This window comes from Anguilla rostrata, chromosome 9 (genome assembly GCF_018555375.3).
Source record: "Anguilla rostrata isolate EN2019 chromosome 9, ASM1855537v3, whole genome shotgun sequence".
Lineage (NCBI taxonomy): Eukaryota > Metazoa > Chordata > Actinopteri > Anguilliformes > Anguillidae > Anguilla > Anguilla rostrata.
The window spans coordinates 18656002-18677147 of NC_057941.1; the positions used below are offsets into that span (position 1 = coordinate 18656002).

The 21146-nt window shown below is 40.9% G+C and overlaps 1 protein-coding gene across 8 annotated transcripts in view; it reads left to right on the forward strand.

The window, feature by feature from the left end:
* LOC135263162 (glutamate receptor 4-like) overlaps positions 1-21146 on the forward strand; it is a 70735-nt gene that overhangs the window by 20522 nt on the left and 29067 nt on the right. For all 8 annotated transcript variants that reach the window (XM_064350836.1, XM_064350837.1, XM_064350833.1 and 5 more), the window contains exons 3-6: positions 7965-8204; positions 13853-14037; positions 16848-16901; positions 17556-17714. In XM_064350836.1, coding sequence (XP_064206906.1) covers positions 7965-8204; positions 13853-14037; positions 16848-16901; positions 17556-17714 — 638 coding nt within the window. The remainder of the gene's footprint in view (positions 1-7964; positions 8205-13852; positions 14038-16847; positions 16902-17555; positions 17715-21146) is intronic.

The window sequence follows — 21146 nt, forward strand, 5'->3', positions numbered from 1 at the left end:
TCAGATGAGGTGAGAATGAATGGCTCTACCTGACAGGGAGCAGGAGAAATTGTGTGTGTTGTGGGGTGGGGGTGGTTGTGCCACAGCAGTATTGTATGTAGGTCATCCCTGTTTGGGTATTGAGTCTACCACTGGCCACAATAGTCAGCCATTCAGTCTGTAGTCATAGAGAAGAATGTAGACGGACTTTCCTTCGAGGGCTCTGACTGGAGTGGAGGACAGTTTTGCCAGCGAGGTTGTGCCATTTTAAGTGTTTGCCTCTCATAAGTGTTGAGTAAAGTAGAGAAGATGTTCTGTGATTTCCCTGCCAAGCTCCACAGTGTAGTTTTAGGGGGAAAATGATTAATGAGTGACTATAAAACATAAAGAAGACTCCTGGGTAACACAAAAATAACAATCCACCCCAAAGAGAAGGCACAACAGAATATTTACAATTCCTTATATAATCACTGGCATCATTTACATGCTGTTTGTGCCAATAAAGCAATGAGAATGTAATTGAAGGGAGCAAAGAGGAGACAGATGGGGGGGGAGAAAGAGAGAGAGAGAGGCCTTCCTATAAGGCCTATCTGTGAGGCACTGCCTGAATGCAGAGCATCAGAATCGGGCCAGACTCCATGAGGACACACAGTCCAGAGTAGAGGGATAAACTGTGCCAGAGAAACTGTCTCTCACTGCCTGTATTATACATCTTCTTTGTCATAAGCTCAACACTTCTGCTTCCCTGTGTATTTGTAATTACACAGTAATATTTCCCCAATGATGAGGTTTTGTGTTTCTCTTCATTTAAAATTTTGCTTCATATTTCAGTTTTTGGCACTTTGATGTTATTTTCGGTTTTAGTGTGTTCTCAATTATCCAGTTTTATGTGCAATCAATGATCATTTTTATGTCCAGCTGGCTTTACAATTGTGGATCTGTGGGCATTCGTGCATTGTGTTTTACAGCAAGAAAATAATGAAACAAAAGGCAACGTGCAGCAATGTTTTGTTTCTGGAGGTTGTACATATGAACACATTAACTTGAGTGCATGTATTCACAATTAAAAACATACTTTCAGTAGTCATACCATGAAAATACTTCCTTCCGAGTTCTCAACTGTTGCAAACTCTACTCTCCGAAGGGCCCATTTAGTGATGTATTAATGTGCCTATAGGAAACTGTCTCAAGTGGCATGCACAAAAACTGGAATAATAAAGCAGAAAGTGAACTATATGGATATCATGTATTCTCCTGTGTTATCTGCATGCTGATACTTTGGGCTGTCCTCATCTCCTGGCTTTTTTTTTTTGGTCTTTTTTTTTCATTTTATATTGGCTGTCTGTCCTCAGGGATGTCTGCGAGTTATGTGTGCCCTCATTTCATCTGGCTGACACGTTTTCATGGATGTTGCTCTTTTCTTGCTGTGGAAAGATCCAAAGAGAATCCTGACGATAAAGATGGTCTTCCTTGGGATGGAAGAGAATAGACTTGCCACGTCAATACGTCAATGCACGTGCTGTTTTCAGGGAAATTTGGATACATCCTCTAAGGAATTCCTTTTCTAAGAGGGAGTTGTTTCAGTCATCTCTGCAGTGTTCAGTATTTCACTGAACTGTCAATATTCTGTTAAAGCAGAAACATCTGATTGCAGTCAATAATGCCTTTAAAGAGAAATTAAAAGCAGTCATTTCTCCCTTAAAAAAGATATGCTTATTTAGTGCCATTAATTTTGCTTGATTGAAAAGACATGGTTTGTTTTAAAAATCAATATGTGAATATATAAATATATCTGGCCTAGTGTAAATCCACAATGATCGGAGTATTTTCTGATAGTTAAGAGACAACTAGTTCTGTTGAAAGAAGAAAACGACCATTTTGTTGTCATCGTTGGTATTTCTCACCACTCAAAAATCATGATCACTAATGTGCTGCAAGTGAAGTGTAATGAATATCAAAATTAGAAGCGTCTGTGGTCCTGACAGGCAGCAAATTACTCATAGACCAATGATCCAGTTTTCCTCAGCAGACAGCTCAGGTTATGTAACTAACATTGTGATGGTTTTTATTTTTTGGCGGAAAAAAAAGTACTTCCTTGATGCGCAACAAGGGGAGCAGGTTTTTTTCTTAAATCTGACTAGGAAGGTAGTTCTGTACAGGAAAAAGGCTTTCAGCATGTTCCTCCTAACATGAATGACTGAAGTAGCCTAAATCAGTAAGACCCTGTTCTAACTCACCCATGTCTGCTACAGCTCTGCTCCACATGCAGAAGGCAGCTGATGCTCATATTCCCAGTAGGCTTATAGGAAGATCACAACACAGTCATTTCTAGACTCTCTTAGCGAACACTGGAATACAAATTTTCAACCTTCCATGATCCATAGTGACATGTCAGTGATGACTTCATCTTTTTGGTATGTAAGGTGAGGCATGGGGTGAAGTGAGTGGGGGGGCTTAAACCCATATATTCCCAGTGGTGTGAGGGTAGAGTAACTCATGCAGACCAAGACTCAAACTGTCAGCATCAGTCATGTGGAAAGCTTAACGGCACCTCCTGCCCAAGACGACATAGCTCTGGTTCTCAAATTACCATAACATATAGGTTTCACAGTTTCACATTCTGTGACCCATTTATACACATTAATTCTTACTGGAATCATTAGGGTGAGCAACCTTATGCAGGGGTTCAACAGGGTTGCTGTACCTTGAGCCAATATGAGAGGGCAAGATGGAGTCCAGATTGGCAGGGGTCTCCAGCTTGCAATGCAGAGCCAAAAAAAAGTGGGTGGCGAATGTAAAGTGGCCCACACATATGTATTGATTGTGAACAGAGCAGAATTACTAGTTGACCTGCATGCTCATTTGAGTGGAATGTTGTGGATGTTGTTTAAAGGGTCATAGCTGGTTTAGTGCAACATAAAATGGACTCTTACGCAATACAGCAAGGCCCAGGACAGTATTTCATTCTCAGACCTGTGTTGGCAAAGGCTACGAGACATCAGGCTCACAGCATCTTTGCATAGGCATAATGTTCCTGTTCAGATGGGTAAAGTGTTTCAGTACAGCCTCACTCTGTCCCTATGCTGATCATCTCATAGTAAGCAGCTGGTGAACCAGGCCGGAGCCTCTCAGGTGCCTGTGGGAAGAGGCTCTGTGGGATTCTCTCAGGTGTTGCTGTGATACTGTTCTGTGCATGGGTCATTTCAGGTGTCTGGACAGACTCTGTGGGATGCGTCTCTGGTTCTCCCATTGAATGACATGTAGAGCTTCACCTCTGACGCATGTCCTCTTTCACAAAATTAGTAGCTATGAAAAGGATAATCTGCAGTTTCTGAGTGTGTGCTTACTGCAAGTGAAGACTGATCAGTGTGGACGGGAGTTTCCATAGAGACATCCAATAACTACCCCATCCCCCCGACCGCTACCCCCTCCCCACTGAATGCTCCTAAGGGGGACTCCTTCCTGCTTCAGTGGAGATAGGCACCAATGTAGGGTAAGGGTCCCCCCTGGGACAAGAGCAGATGTAGAAAATGGAGGAGGGTCAGCCATGTGAATTGCTCCTGGGATTTTGTGGTGTGTGTGTGGGGGGGGGGGGGGGGGGGGGGGGGCATTAGTGGGTATGAAATGTTCAAATGCTCTAAGACCAACAATGGTCTTCTCTCCATGCGGTATATGCACAAATCTTTTCTTATAAGTCGGTATTTGCAATTTTCCTTTTAACTGCCTATTCCTATTAGACAGAAATGAAAAAGCGTGATTCTATGATGCAAATTGCATCAATAGATTTGAAAGAGTCATAAAATATACAGTCATTCACACCTGTGTCATGTCTAGAATGCACTCCTATTATGCAACCCTCTCCAAATGCTTAAGGCCAGTCACGATCATGTGTGGGATTTTCACAGTTCATCCATCGCAATGTTTGGCAATGTCTTTTTAGGCGTCATCTTAATGATGTAGCTCGCCGGATTAATTTTGACACCGGCACCAAGTTTTGCAGTATTTTATGCTAGTGCCAAAGCTGCTATTTCGGGCATGTATGTTAATTAATCACAAACAAACTATGTTTCAAGTGAAATGTGTGCGTTTGCCAAAAGCCTGAAAAGGCAGGAAATTAGACTCATCAGTCATAACACTAACATCAGCCTGCTCTCCATCAAGGTGTATCAGCACAGAGCTATGACAACTAGCTATATGTCTGCTGTACTTTAACAGCATGTGCTTGCCATTGGACAGATTGCTTAAGATTCAAACCTTCTCTCGAGACTAATTCATACTCTTAGAGTAGGTGCTCTGAACAGTGTATTGGCAATAGACTACCAGATTTGGTACGTTTGTAAAACATGTTTCATTTTCAAAATGCCCTATTTTGGAAAACATATGATGCTGTATTCAGTAGCGGTTGGTGAGCAGAAAATTGGCCAGGCTGAAAACTTTCCTTTAAAATAATCATTTGTCTCAACCTGTTTTCATTCATTTCCCATGATTAACAAGCGTGCCAATGATCTGACTACTCAAATGACAAGTAACTCACACTTCTTCAAATAGTATTAGGGAGATTAAAAGATAAATTCAATTTTAAAAAATCTGTTTTAATCACTGTACACTTAATGAAAAAAGATATACTACTGTTAACTACTGCGCTATCTTTCAGTATAACCAGGAATAACAAAACCTGCACTTCAAGATTGTAAAGATTTTCATCGCAGATTTTCACCATGAAAAATTTCTAAGAAATGAGTGCGGAGACGGAAGAGGTCTACATGTATCCACAAATAATGTTTATAAAATGTGCACAATTTTGCAATGCAAATAAAAATCATTTTATTACTCGCTAAATGCTAATTGAGGAGAGCTGGCTGCATCTGATGGTACTGAGTATTTTGTAATCGCTGTATTGATAATCAAGGAAATTAGTGAAACCAATAATCAGTTTAAGAAGGTAAGTTTCCGGCCTCACCGATTTTCAGCTCACCAATCGCCACTAGTTGTATCACTCTTTCAGTCCACAAACTGCATCCATGGTGTGCAGTTTTTTTAACTATACAGCATACAATTTTTAAACTAGTGTGATCACTTGAGATCCGGCATTAGAATGTATCTTGTAGTGTAGAGTGTATATTCATTTCTTAAGGATATGAATCTAATTTTCAACTGACAACTCCAAATGTTCTGTGCTGATACACCTTGATGGAGAGCAGGCTGATATTAGCATTAGGGGTGGCCCATTTAATTTCCTGTCTTTTGAGGATTTTGGAAATAATACCAAGAATTAATTAAGCCTCCCAGTGTAGAAATCAAGGGAATTAATTACAAAAAAACGAGGTTTTGAGTGAAATGTTTGCCCACATAATTTGTTTTGGGTCTGTCATGATGCTTCAAGCGTAGGTCCTCCCCTGTTCAACCAGTCTATTTCCAGCCTGGACCGAAAGCGCCGCCGAAAATGGGTCTCCGGGTTAATTTAGCTCAGTTTTGAAAGGGTCAGACGGTCTTGGGCCACACATTATACACAATATATAAATGAAAACAGTTCTGTATACGTAACGGAGCGAACCCTCAGTTTCTGCCAGGACACTATTTTTTAAAAACGATCGGGTTTTAACCGCGTATCTGCTTATGCTAGCGGTTGTTTGGCGCGAGTACGCCGCTTTCATAAATGTAGTGCGCACCATTTATGTTTGCCGGTTTGTTCAGTAGCGAATGTGTTTGAGTTGACATCCGTTCACCACCATAATGTACTGCAAATGACTTAAGCATACACATCTGGTTTCAAACATTAAATATATTCATTTTAGTATAACATGTTCAATAAAAGCAATGTTAGGAGTTGCTACTTACCGTTGTTTATCCAGTTTGTTCCATGTTCAAACTTGAATGACGTAATCCGAACGTCACGATTCTGTGCAATTTTATTGGAAGCGCTGGACAAGAATAATTGGCTATTTTAGACGGGGGAAGGCCATAAAGTCTATTCGGTAATATTTTTTTCGTACCAATTAGATATGTGATTATTAGATACAAAGTAGCAACTGATAATATATGTATAATGATTCTTATGTGTAAAAAACATACTTTTCTTCTGAGATAAGTGAATATTGAATGGAAATGGTATAGTCCGGATAATGTGTAGTATACGTGCAGGTCATTTGCTGTCAGTAGTGTGGCTGGCAGTAGGTAGGTATAATTGATGTGCTGATTCTTTTATTTTGCATATGTATATAAATGTTGGTATAATAGTTGGGGGCACTTTAAAAAAAAAAAAAAAAACACCCCACTTGGGTTGCACAAGTTTGAGTCTCATCACCAAAGTTCATTGTAAAATGCGCCAAACGACCATCCATGTAACAGTATACAAAGTGATTTGAAATAGACTGGCTAAATAAGGGAGGACCCCTTTTCAAGTAGTAGATTGGTATGACTGGGCCAAATGGCGTACACTCTCTGAAAGCTGCCCCGATCTTGCCATTGACCATATGAGAATTTCAGAGCTGCAAATAAGAAGCTGGGGTTTAATTTGTGTTTTTGGGCATGGATCATGTACTCAGTAAGGACCAAATCACTTCATACACAGAGTAGGCCAATATGTCTGTTATGTGTGGCCCAAGATTATTTAATTTTTAACCAAATTAGTTCCACAGCTCCAGAACTGTGTCGCAGGCAAATGTGTGAAGCTGGATGGAAAAGTAGTAATCATGGCCTGTAACCATTGGCTCAGATAGCCTACCATAGGCTACAAGAGTTAACATAAGATTGCCTCAATATTATGTTAATTAAGACATGTGCAGTTCGCATCTGCAGTGCATTGCCACTGAGGAATAGAGAGTACTGTATATCAGGAATACAGATTGCCAATACTCTATGCTACTCAAAACTACAGTAACTACAAAAAGATCTGTACTACTACTTTGATCACTGGCACTGATCTGTCATTTTGTAGGGGAAGAATTACTTTTGAAAAGGAAGCCTCAACTCTTGAAATAAACTGTAGACACAATTATGGACTCTCTTTTTCACAACATGGAATTTAAGCTGTTCAAACCAGGAAAAGCACCCATGATATTGAAATGCAGAAGTGATGCCATTCTCAAGAAGAAGGATTTTCTACTTATCTCTTTATCTTCTTTATCTCTGAGCAGTTCAGTGTGCAGGATTCATTATGCAGGAGTGCCACAAAGCTAGTGTAACTACACATCAGAATATTTGAGTTTGTTCTAAAAGCAGACAGTCACAGTATCAGCTCAAAGGCAGTACTACTATATAATGAGCAAGTTCCTTCAACAGAGCAATCTGGTGGTTCTCCCATTAAAACCGCTTCAAACAAAACAAATGAAAGCAGAGAATGTTTTGGAACATTTATGTACACAGAGGTCATTATGTTTCTTCACACTACATGTGGTACACATACAGTGCACTGTAATGAGAAAAGTGATGTATCACAGTGAAAAGGGTATTGGAGGGAGCTATTCACAGTGTATACTGATGTTTTACACTAGTATGAGCCTTTTTTGAATATTTTTTGAATATTTCTCCTCCTACCTTTCCCAGAGAGCTATAATCCTTTCCCTTTCCATCAATAACTGAATATTATATTTAGGCAACATTGAAGCTCAGCAAAACATTTAGCCATGGAAGTATATTTCTTTGTGAGAGATCATTGCAGTACATGCTTGGCATATGATTATCTGGTCACGGGATGTATGTACATAGTGGAGGACACCATGAAATTGTGGTATCGTTTCCCATCATTTGCCCTTGTAAATACTTACACCTCTTAAATAACACTAAGTGTTTTCATTTTTAATGAGAGCATATCTCATAGGATTAAGTGATAAATAGTAACCAAACCATTGAGTTTTATTGCTTAATTGTTTGTTAAAATGCTGTTAATTATATGCCTCACTGTGCCATTGTTTCCTGCACTGTTGTTACATCTACTTTATGATCTCTCTCCCCCTCTCTCTCTCTCTCTCCTTCTCTCTCTGCAGTCTGCTCGCAGTACTCACGTGGGGTCTTCGCCATCTTTGGCCTATATGACAAGCGCTCCGTGCACACCCTGACTTCCTTCTGCAATGCACTGCACATCTCGCTCATCACACCCAGCTTTCCCACGGAGGGCGAGAGCCAGTTCGTCCTGCAGCTGCGGCCCTCCATACGGGGCGCTCTCCTCAGCCTGCTCGACCACTACGACTGGAACCGCTTTGTTTTCCTCTATGACACCGACCGGGGTAAGGGCTGCTCTCTTCCCAACAAAGCCAGTGGTGGGCAGGGTAGACACAGTCTGGTAGTCTGTCGAGAGTGCAATGAATTGTGCAGCTGGGTACGAACGTTTGGAAAATGAATACCTCATGGTTTTTGTCTATGACATCTTTATGTGCTCCAATGGATCTGGGTCACAGGAATGTTTATGCAACACTGGCTGAAAGCAAAAAGGAAGTGGTTTATACAGTGGTAATCAATGGGATAATGTTGAAGTTCACACTGTTGGGCGACGCATGTGCCACAAAGCAAACTTTACTCATAGAGATAGTTTTTATTTAAAAATGCGTTTAAAATGCCACATGTGGAATGGGGCGGGTGGGGTGGCTTCCCTTGGGTTAGGACGTCACTAAACCAACCTAGGTTCTCAACAAAATTAGTTGATTAAAATAAAGAAATGAATGAAGCATGTTTGCCTTAGGCAAATCTTGGTTAAACTGACTTAATATGGCCGACTTTTATTTAAGTGTTTGTGTATGGGTACGTTCATATGTGTATGTGTGCTTGCATTTGTGTGTGTGTGCGCATGTGTGTGTTAGGTGAGTAAGTATATTCAATCTGTTGCTCATAAATATCTGGAGAACAATTATATTTCTGCACAGAATTGGTAGAATTTCACCAGACGCATCAACAAACACACCTGAATGTTATTACTGATAAAATGTCCAGTTGGGACTTGTTGGAGGTCCACCAGACCCTGTTACACTAACACATTGCCTTGCTCATCTCAGACCTTTGTGTTTCAAGGACCCCTTGGCTGTATGTTTGAGCCCTATGGCTGCCGTTCTCTGTTTGACACATTCTACTGTGTGTGTGTGTGTGTGTGTGTGTGAAAAACACCACAATGCATGCCCACGCACAAAAAAAAAAAAAACACACACACACACACACACACATACACAGACACACACACACACACACACACACACACACATACACAGACACACACACATACACAGAGGAGGAGGTAGACACACTGCTAAGAGAGAAGAACAGCTGCAGTACTAACACCTGAAAGAAGTAACAGATAACAGTAACTGTAGGGCATTACAACACAACTAATGGAGGGAATACCATAGGGGTAACAGAACAATGAATAACCACACTGAAGGGGATAACTTGACTTCAAACTGCTAAAATAACCCTACAGCTAACAGTGGAATGACTAAGCCCCCAACCTACATAGGATGAAACAGCCCTACAGCTATGGAAGGATTACCATACTTCTAACAGATGAGGGAATTTCTATGCAATGAGTGAGATCTGAAAATACCAGAGCAAACATCAGAACTGGGTCTCTTATTCAACTTTTCTCCTTTTGTTGACCAAGGCCTGAACTGGGTGTTGCAGACTTGGGTTGGTTGGGTTTCCCGGCCGGATACTGCCAACCACCGCCCCCCCCCTCCACCTCCCTGGCTCACTGTAGTAGAGCACCCCACTGCACCTGAAGGCTCAGCTCTTCTTATGTTTCTCTGTTCCATTCCATGGCTGGGGTCTGGGGACAGGTTGTGCTTGAAGGAAAATCCACACATACGATTACGGTATATTATCTTACTTATTCACTCAGCTGACAATGCTGAAACACACTTACATATTTCACATTTCATCTGGCCCTCTAATATCAATGCTTCAAAGGAGCACTCGAGAGCCATTGAATGTTCCATAACAGCATGCAAAGGACATAGACAATGAGTACACTCTAAGACAACGCATTAACAACAGAGTATAATGGGGCTTGTGCATGTGCACATATGTGTATCCAAGTGCATGTGGCCATCTCATTAATCCTCACATTACCATAGAGATTAGGTTTGAGAGTATTTTGCTCATGGCTACACAGAGGGCAATGAGAAGGTTTTGAGGCTGGTGGAGTGTGAAAGCCCTTCTGGAGAATGGTTCATAAAAACAGAAAAACTGAGGCACACAATGATGAATGGTTTTTGGGTTTTAAAGGTTAGGTGTCCTCAGGATTGGGGAAGTTACGTTGTATGCGGTTCACCGCATTCTACGAAGCCCCTGTGGAACACTACTGCCCCCTAATGGACACCATTTAAAGAGAATGGTGTTCGTGCTGTGATTAGGGAAGGATGCAATTTTGATTTGATGTTGTCCTGTGGTGTTGCCTGAAGCAAAAGAAAAATGTATCAAATATTTATCAAGAGCAAGACATCAGCTATGTATTTTTTTCTAATATTTGAGTCATTTGCAGTTAACATTTTAATGTGGAAACTGAAGGGTGCGTTAATTATGTACATAGAAATGTTTCGGGATTATGATTCTCAAAAATGCATGACTGAGGCAAGTGGGACTGAAGTGTGCATGATGTGGGTAATGTCTGTGTGACGTCATCTGTATGGTAGAGGTGGTGAGAGCGAGGAGTGTGACTACATAACTTTTATTTATCATGTAACTTATGACATCACCAGTGTGTGAAGCTGGGATGAAAAAATATTATTGTAATACCACCATGTGCACATGGATTTAAATCCCACATCTTTGAAATTTATACTTGTTATCTGCATACACAAGAAATTTATGTTACTACAATGAATGGCAAATGTCCCCCCTAAATATGCAGCTTCAAGCACAGGAGACTGAAGTATATTTCACACGGTTAGTTTGCACTCATATTCACATACCAAAATGGGTCCCTGGGAATATGTTGCAGATGTTAAGGATTTTTAGGAAATAAGCTTCTTCTTTAATTGTTTGAGGTGTTAGGCCTAGACTTTGAGAGGATATAGCTACCTTGGGTGGTAGTGTAGTATAGTGGGTAAGGAACTGGCCTTGTAACCTAAAGGCCACAGGTTTGATTCTGGGGTAGGACACTGCTGTTGTACGCTTGAGCAAGTATGTATAAATAGATGCAATGTAAAAGTTGTGTAAGCTTGCTTTCTAAATAATAATTGCCAAAACTATTGATTTTATGGATCATTTCGCATGCAAACCCCACATAATATGGCTTTATGACTAAGGTTGGGTATTGTTTACGTTTTGATGATACCGCGCTAAAACAATACTTTTGAAATCTGAACCAATAGATCTTCTTTAAAATAATGAGCAAACGATGACATTAAAGAAAGTCGTTTTTATTGCAAAGGAAAGTTCCATATTATTTGCATCCATTTGAGTAAAATACAACCACACTCAGACAGTTTCGTTCTTGGCATTTTGACCGAGTTTAACGTTAGCTAGCTTGCTAAAGAGTCGACAGAGCAAGTATGAGGTTGTATGGCAACCAGTGCCATTGTGCTACTGGGTTTTGAATCCAGTTCAATTTAGTAACACATTCCCCCATATAATATCACCCATATCATTCAAGAAATTAAGTCAGCTTTACAAAATTTTACAACATACAACATAGTAAATATTAATTTAAAACAGACAATAATTAAGTAAACTTTACTTATTTGACTGTGAATGTTAAGGTTTACAGATAAGCAAGTTTAATTAATATTTAGCCAGTATAATTTTCTCAAAACTTTTTTTGAGTATATTATATATTGTTTCAGTGAAGATTTGTTTACATCCATCCATTATCTATACCCACTTATCCTGGGCAGGGTCGTGGGGGGTGCTGGAGCCTATCCCAGCATGCATTGGGCATGAGGCAGGAATACAACAAATTGATAAATGAATGGCATTGAAACACAGTTCTGTTCATTATAGTCAGATAGTTCAATAAAGTAATGTTGTAATTTTTTTTTCATAAACCTTTTGCATTTATTTTGTAACAGCAAATGATTTACTCAGATCCTTAGAGTTTTCTACTTTGACACACGTGGAAATAATAAAGGAATAATTAGCTATTTTAATACTGAAAATAACTTTCCTGTTCAGTTGATAGTTAGCATTTAGTTGATAGCAGTTTGTGTGTGTGTGTGTGTGTGTGTGTGTGTGTCTGAACCCTCAGATGGGAGGAGGGAATGCATCATGCTTCTTATGTGAGCTCCTTTATTCCCTCTTTACAAGTACAGACACAAGACATGCTGATATGGTAATACAGGCTGTCATTCTGTCAGGGAGTTCAGAGGTCACCATTGCATCCTACAGTGATGAGTGGAATTCAGACATACCGTGGAATGCAATTAAGAACCGCCATGGCTTGTGAATTCCATCACTTCCCTTTGCAATAGAAGACAGGCTGCTGGCCTTGTAGAGATTCTGCATTACAGAAGACATTTCAACACATTAAGACTTTAAGGATCTTTTGTACCGTTTTTGGTTCCTATGGGCAATTACAAAAATCCACTGTAATATACCACACTTATTAACCCAGACAATTATGGCAGGTACATTTTCAGTTTCATCTCTCTGCCAGTGTTTTGCTACTTTCTCAGCTCAAACTGTTGTAATTCAGCTAACGAAAGCGGCAGAAGCAGTTTAAAAAGGACATATGTCAAATACCTGGACAAAGCAATGGGATTTGCAGCTCAACACAGTGCAGGTGGCTTTGATGAGCAGTGAGTTAGTGGGGAAATCCAGATCAATCAGGTCACATATCCTTGTTAAAATCAGTCTGGACTTACCTTTCCCTGTCTGCGAACTCATCAAAGCCTCTGAGAAGTTTCGGTTATCTAGAAGCCCCCAGCACACAGTGGGTTTCTTTGTTGTCATGTGAGTCTGAATCTTCTGCAGTCATCCATGTTGCGGTCCTCCGTCCTGCCCTCTGTGCTGCCCTTCGTCCTGCACCTCAGTCCTTGCCTTCGGACTGTGGGTCATGATGACAGAGGACCTGCCTTAAACAGCAGCAGGAGCAGGAGGAGGAGCAGGAGCGGGAGGAGGGGTGGGAGGAGGAGACTGCCAGACTCTGATGGCGAGCATGAAAGGCCGTTTAAGAGGGACATCTGTTCCACTTGGCCTCAGGCTGGCTGAGCGGTGGGGGAGCCACAGATGAGGGAACCACAGGGGCGCAGAGACAGGATGTGGGACGCGGGGGAGTGGAGGAATGTAGATGTAGGTATACAGAGCAGCAGACAGAGGAATAAAGGTGCATATGGCAATGGAAATGTGAGGGTGGATGAGAGCCAGGAAATGGGGTATGAGGTGATATTATATAGAGGGAGTGCGTTACTAAATTGAACTGGATTCAGAGACAACTTCATTGGTATTCCATTATTTGTATGCAATTCCAAGTAAAATAATTGTATTAACTTCTTTATTGTATTCAGAAGTATGCACCTTCCATAATTTTAGTCCCATGGGTTCTGTCATGTTTGTACGATATGTACTCTGGTTAAGTAAATAATGTTGCTATAATTTCAAGGAGTTGAACATTGGTCCTTTTGGTTCAACAGAATGGACAGACAACCACTCGAGATTTAGCAATGATGAAAGCCTTAATAAAATAGCAGATTTTCATGCCTTTTTTATGCAAGGACCGTACCACATACATGTTTGCCATGTGACTTTCCCTCCTAATCAATCAAACCACAATCTGATTTCTTTGCTATTTTGCAGTGACCCAGCCTTGCCTTCTGTGACAAAGCAATTTTTGTGTGCAAAATTAGACTGGGGACATGTGTGATCAATGCAATCATCTTATCTTATGCACTGTGTGTGTGTCTTTGTGTGTGTGCGTGCATGTGTATGTGTGTGTGTGTGTGTCTGTTTTCAGGATACGCGATACTCCAGGCCATCATGGAAAAGGCAGGACAGAATGGCTGGCAGGTCAGCGCCATCTGTGTGGAGAGCTTCACCGATGCCAACTACCGGCGCCTCCTAGAGGACCTTGACCGGCGTCAGGAAAAGAAGTTTGTCATAGACCTGGAAGCAGAGAGACTTCAGAACATGCTAGAACAGGTGAAGCAATACGACGGCATGTTGTAGGACATACAGCATAAATATTGTCCATGTCAGAAAACGCAGGAGTGGACTGCTTCACAGCTAACTGGGTTCATTTCCAACAATTTGTGCATTGCACATGTTTGTTGCATAGTGGTTACTTGTTTTTATTGAAACATGACTCTAAAACTGACTGTGTGCCTTATGTATTTAATTCTTCTGCCATTTTACCAAAGAAATTAATTGTCCGTCAAATTAAATAACAATCATTAGAAATATGTCAGCAAGTCAATAATATACATGGGTAGCACTGTAAAATATCTCAGAATGTGTTTGTTATGAAGCATTGTCAGCACTTTTTTCTGTGGTGTCTCAATGTAGTTTTAAATGGAAAGGTCCTGGTACCTACTGTAGGTCATTATAGCCGCGTTTCCACCGCAGGAACTGTCCCCAGGAACTAGGAACCTTTTGAGGAATTCACTGCGTTTCCACCGCAGGAACCAGGGTCTAAATTAAGTTCCCAAAAAAGTCCCTGCTCGGGGGGTAGTACTTTCGAAAAGTACAGGAACTTTTGGGGTGGGGCGCAAGCGCTGAACATTTCTGATTGGTCGAGTACTCGCAGCATTTTATTTCAATCGCCATTTTTAAAAATCTGCAGCCGCAAACTGATTTATTATTTCAAAATAATAACTTGAATTCAGATATTATGTTATGCGGCGCAGTAGCCTACTTTTGGTTATAGCCTGCCGACGTCTACAGATGAGAAATTAAGATTGAGGATTATTTTGTGTGCTCTTCTGTTCTTTTTTTGCTTTAGCATTAAGTCTGTTTTATAAAATATTAAGCATTCGTGCTGGGACAGCATATTACGTACCGAAACATTCAAACGATTTAATTCGGTTGCTGAATATTTTCATCCGGGTTTTCTTTGTTAGTACGTTATAACTGACTCAAAATGCTTGAGACATCTATGTGAGGTATGCGGTAGTTCTGCGTAATTTACGTTGGGGATACAGTAGCCTAAAAGCAAACTGGAAAAAATCGCCATCCGCACTTTTTGTCAGGGTAAAATAACAGGTTAATTCTAGTAATCGTCCCTTTTGCTTTTTCAAACTGCTACAATTTTACTCTGTAGTTCTGCAATTCCACAAAAAGACTAGCAAGACTAGACATATGGACTCAATTTATGGTGCATGGTTCGCATCTGCAGGGCACGCTTCAAGTATTTAGCTGCTCCGCTAACAGTAACTTTAAAAGATGAAAGCAAACAGTGGCTGTACCACTGCAATATTAATTTAAATTTAAAAGTCCTAGTTTTCATTCTATTTATTCTTGTCATTTTGCGATTGTATGGAAATGACAATGAGAGTCGAATGAATCAATTCAACTGCCAAAATTGTTTACGACGTTTTTTGCTATAAATGTTGTTACCAGTTATTTGTGGAATGTGAATGCATTCTGTTACCTCGGATGTCAAGACATGAAAGTGAATGTTCGCATAAAAACATAATGTGTTTGAGAGGATATATAAAACAGTCACAATCTGTATATTGGTCTGTTATATCCTGTTTGTTGCATAACAACGGTCCAAGTCGAACCACCAACGAGAGTTTTGCTTGACAACGGTAAAATAATATGCCCATACGGCCGCAGAATAATATTTCAATTTCAGGTGATTAAGTGGATAAAAATCAATAAATACTAAAGTAACCATATATAGTCATTACTGGTAACCAGTTGTATAAGTGGAATATACCCCTCCGGGCTGTCCCGTTATTGTAAAATAACGTACTTCGGTGGCAGTATGGAGTTACAGAAGAAATCATAGGACAGATGGACCGACGACGACGTCGCTTTTTCATACGTCAGTGGACTAATTTGCCTAATCGTTGCGGGACTTTAGACCGCGGTGGAAACGCAGACAACAATGGGCTGAAGGAACTTTTTAGTTCCTTGAAAAGTAGTTACTGGGACTAAAAGTTCCGGGTACTTTGGCTGGAAACGCGGCTTATGAGAGCTGTATATATTTCTTCGATTCAAATAATATGTTCTGCCTTAATCCAGAGAGAGGTTACAGGTTCACTTGGTCTAAGTTACTAACCAACTTTGGTCCCCTTCAGGGGGTAGCGTTTACAGTAGAACTACTTTGATTTCCAGAATGAGGCCCTAATCTTCCACTGCTCTGCAGTGTAGCTTTTGCGTGAATGTAACTTTAGCACACAGCTGTTTACAGGATCATGGCGAGAACATACAAAACTTATATTCTAATGCAGGCAGCTCACTTTTATTTTCTCATGCCTTATGCCTATCGCATAGCAGAGGAATTGTGTCACCTCCTGTCTGTTGCTGCTTTTGTAGTCTTTTGCTCAAAATAACAAGGGGAAAAGAATGACAAGAGCCTGAGCTGCATGTAAGAACACAGACTGAGGTGTGAAACCCGTATCAAAATATCCTGACATTTTCTGAAGGAGTATGTCTCTTGCTGTAGCTACAGCGTAGGATGTTCAGTAGTTATGCTGGTCATTTTTTGGAAGCATGTTAAAAATTATAGCCAAGACGAGCAAAAATGTTCCGCCTGCTGTTATCTTTTGAAACATTTTTATTGAGGAGGGCAATCAAGTGTGCTCTGTGTCTATTGAATTATAACTGCTATTTCCCACAGTTCCCTCAGAGACTATATTTCCTCATTTGCTACTGATTGCTGACCATTTATTCATTGTGAGACACAGCAGTCTAATTAATCACACTTGGAGAGGACACCCCGCGCAGTTGTGCGATTAAGCACGCTAATCCATTTTCATTTGACGTCTTTTTTCTTTCTCTTTCAGATTGTCAGCGTCGGAAAGCATGTCAAAGGCTACCATTACATCATGGCTAACTTGGTAAGGAAATCTTTTTTTTATCCCCTTCATGCTCTTCCTCCTCTTTCGGACTGTGAGCAAATTGGCTGTCTGTTTCTCCTCTTCCTCGCCCCTCTGGCCGACTGCGAGCGGATTAGTGGGCAGATTTCTGCGGCGCCCAGAGCTGGGCTGGGCGTGTGCCGGCGGGCTGGCGGCATTAGCGCAGCAGAGCGAGGAGAATCCGTGCTGTCAGATCCATCCTGACCAGCCAGAGAGCATGGGGCACTTACAGCAACAGCATCATGCTGATTAGATTCAGATTATCAGTCAGGAGATGGCAAGAGAAAACACTTCAACTCTCTGTGACTAAGACAGGAAGAAGAGGCCTGTCTCTTTGGTCTTATTATTAGCGTCAGTGTTGTGAACCTATTGTAACATAGGAAACATATGCCTGTCTCCTTGATTTTATTAGTTAATATGTGATGATTCTTCAAGGGATCTAATTTTCGGACTCCACAGACATTGTGAGATATATATTCGGGAATATTGGGAATGACTGTTATGTATGAGGTCATTAAGAGGTCATGGAGAGGCGGTATGAATAAAGATAGGGAGGATCACGGTTCTTTATGGACCTTTTGGGCTCTTTATCTCACACTTCTCTTACCTCCTCTCTTTGCGTCCCGCTGGGTGCAGGGGTTTAAGGACATTTCCCTGGAGCGCTTCATGCACGGTGGGGCCAATGTGACAGGTTTCCAGCTGGTGGACTTCAGCACACCCATGGTCATCAAGCTCATGCAACGCTGGAACAAGCTGGACCAGAGAGAGTACCCAGGGTCTGACACCCCACCCAAGGTACTGCAACTGTATGGCAATCAACCTAGAGTGACATGGGAGACTGGAATATGTTTTTGAGTGAGGATGGTCTTAAGCAAAGGGATTCTAGAAGCTTGTGTGAGAGCACTCCACAGCAATTTTATTCTAAAAGTCTAGGAAGCCAACCACTCTCACTCAGTTCAAAAGATAAAACAGTGAAATGTGCCTTAGGATTGTGTAATATAGAAGAACATGGTGCATGCTGGGATATATGAGGGCATATTCTGCTCATTTCTCCAGGTGCTGCTGCTATTGATTTATGTTGGTGGAGTTAATCAATTTCAGGGAAGTGGCACCGAGAGTCCTGTCTATTTTCACCTTTCACTGGTCATAAATGCCTCAGTTTTCTAATAATGAAATCCACTAATAAATGTCCAAAGAATGAGACCTAAATCACAAAATGAACTCTTTATGGTAGCACAATTACCAATAAAATGTATTTTTTAAGTTGGTGGACTATGATTGCTTCAGAGTAACTAGACCTTCACAGCAGCACTGTATTTAGGTGTACAGGATTTCAGGAGGTTAACCTCCCCCACAGATTTAAATCGTCATTGTTTTCTGCTCTGAATTTATGTGTGTGCACCAGCGGTGTCAGGTGTGGAAGGGGGTCAAACATACGACCTCTCTCATCTGTATGTCTCAGATGAGATCCGCCCAGTCTTATACATCAGTGTGACAGGCTGACCCAGTTTCACTGAATGAAAACGTGATTAAAGATGTCATAGTGGAAAAGACAACGGCACTGAAGAGGCAATGAATGTAAGGGGAAAAGAGAGCTGTATTTAGCCTGTGATTTCCAGAAAGGCTGATATTTTGCAAGAATCATTTAAGCCATCTATCTTTCCTTGATATGGCTGTTGAAGTGCTATTTAAACATTTCATTGTATAGCAACAGTAGCATAGATACTGAAATGTCACTGCAGAAATCTCTCACCTATTTGTTGAGATGTTAAGATGGTTGCGGCTTTCCATAGGAGTTTAACTGGTTTGGTTGCCAATGCAATATCAACAAAACAAACAACATTCAGCTGCATCCACCTTTTTCAGGATGCAGCGTGCTGGAGCTTGTGAGGGCTTACCCGCACAAACTGGCTCAGAGATGACTGGCACTGACCAGTCTGAACCAGCAATGGAAGGAAGTCCACAAGCACACGAGAGAGAGAGAGAGGTTCAATAAGAGAGGTCAATAATAATCTATATACTCACTACATAAATAGGCACAGACGAGTTGAGTCAGTCCAAAATCATAGCAGTGATGACTTACTGTTTTGCTCGAAAAGGGGTAGCAGACACAGTGTGCCTTTTGTGATGTTTTTTGTGTCTTTAGCTGTGTGGCTACCCCCCCAGTGGACAGCAGATGGGCACGGTGGCAAGCCGGCCGAGCACAGTCCTGCATCAGCGGGCCAATCAAAGCCTTTAGCCTCCCTCGTGGCCCTGTGAGCCCCATACCAGTCCTGTGCAGGGATTTAAAAGGAATTCCACTGAGTGGGGGGTAATGAAACCAATTCCCAGGGGCACTGAGGGATAAATGAGCTCCCACCATGTTGATAATTAAAACGGGGTTGTGATGCTGCCACAGACATCTCTGCGTAGTTGACTGGATCTCATGGCACCCCTGAGCCTGTACTGGCTGAGCCATGTGCAAACGGAGGGCCAAATTAACCTCCATTTTTTTACATACACGTTCGTTCTGATACATACTCAGCGTGGTGATTCTTCTCTACAGTGACTCACAATGCACAGCAAGTGATGTGCACGTCATTGTACACTTTCACTGTCTACTGCATGGATAGTGTTACCGACATGGCCGTAGTAATGGCTGGTTGTGTGCCTTGCTCTTATGAGATTCACCCCTCATCCAGAAAACACAAGGGCTTGCGAATGCCACTTTCAATTGTCTTGCTGCGTTTTGTGGAACAGTGTGAGAGATTTCCTCGGTTCTGCATTATTATCTCCCGTTCCGCTCCAGTCTCCAGCCATGCTGTACTGTCTGCTGTAATTCATATGGTGCCTTTATCAATGCAGTGAGCAGAAAAGGCGGCCATTTTGTCTAAATCCAGATCTTTAAGAAGAGAACAACTATAGGAGGATGGATACACAATGTCCTCACCCTGGTAATCTGTTTTCACTCCGACAGTCAGGCCTGAGAGTCGTTGTGCTGTTCTCCGCTCACTCTGCTCTGTGGAGTGATAATCCTGTGCATACACTCATGTCTTCTTGCCCTCTTTCTCTCGCTTACTTTTGGATCTCTCTTTCTTTCAATTTTTCTTTACATTTCATAATATCTTTCAATTTCAATTTGCATACATACAACATAAAATTACAATACAATATCATGTATTATTTAAAAACAAAAGCAACTAGTACAGTGGTGAAAACAATACAATAAAATAATGAATCAGAAAGATTATACAGCTGTAAAAATCCTTTGAAGACCCTGAGTGGCCATAGTGTTCTTTTTTTTTGTATTGGCTTCTCTATCTTGCCAAGCAATGCTTGCTGAATCTATACCTTGTCAGAATTTGTCCTTATTTAATATCTTTTACAGTTGACAAGTAGTTTGCTGCAGTGTAGTTTTTTTTTTTTTTTTTTTTGGGGGGGGGGGTCCAATAGCACTCAGGATGTTTTGTGTTTTTGTGTCCCAGCAGGTCATAGTTCTGTTTTTATTGCCACATAATTTGGTTTACTCTGATTCTCTGTGCCTTGATGATGCTGGCCTGAGGCTGCTTGCTGTTTGTGAGTGATTGCAGTGAATATTAGCTGGTGAAGAAGGTTCTTATTTCTGCCGAGCCATTTTAGAGGCTTGTGGTAGTAGGAATGGGGATGACAGTTTTTTTATATGCGTGCCCCAGTGCACTTGTTGAGTAACATTAATGTTAGCAAGAAAGCATAATATGCACTGCACCATACAAAAGTACGTATTAAAATATAATGTCTGAAATGCTGAAATGTATTATTAATTGATATAATGTATTATTAACATAATGTACTGTACTGTATGTAGAATAAATGTGAAATGGCATCTGCTTTTTTAGCTGTATTCAGCAATATTCAAATATTGTATCCTCTGGTGGTATTATTATTATTATTACAAAATTATATAACATACATTATATAACAGAAATTTATACACAATAGCCAGCTTCAATATCTATGTACTCTTTGAAAAAATTCAAGTTTATTCACAGACATTTATTATAGTAATAACTGCCTACAGACTGGTATTATTCTCTAACCCAAAGCTCTATGTATGCTCTAGCAGTTGAGTAAGTGCTTTTTCAAGTGAGATTTCCCAGTATTGGAGTGCACTCAAACTGGTCTAGTGGTTAGCTAACATCCAGTACAAGGTATGTCATAATGGAGGTGGTGTGTCATTAGCACAGCATTGCAGTATTCCCATCCTTATCC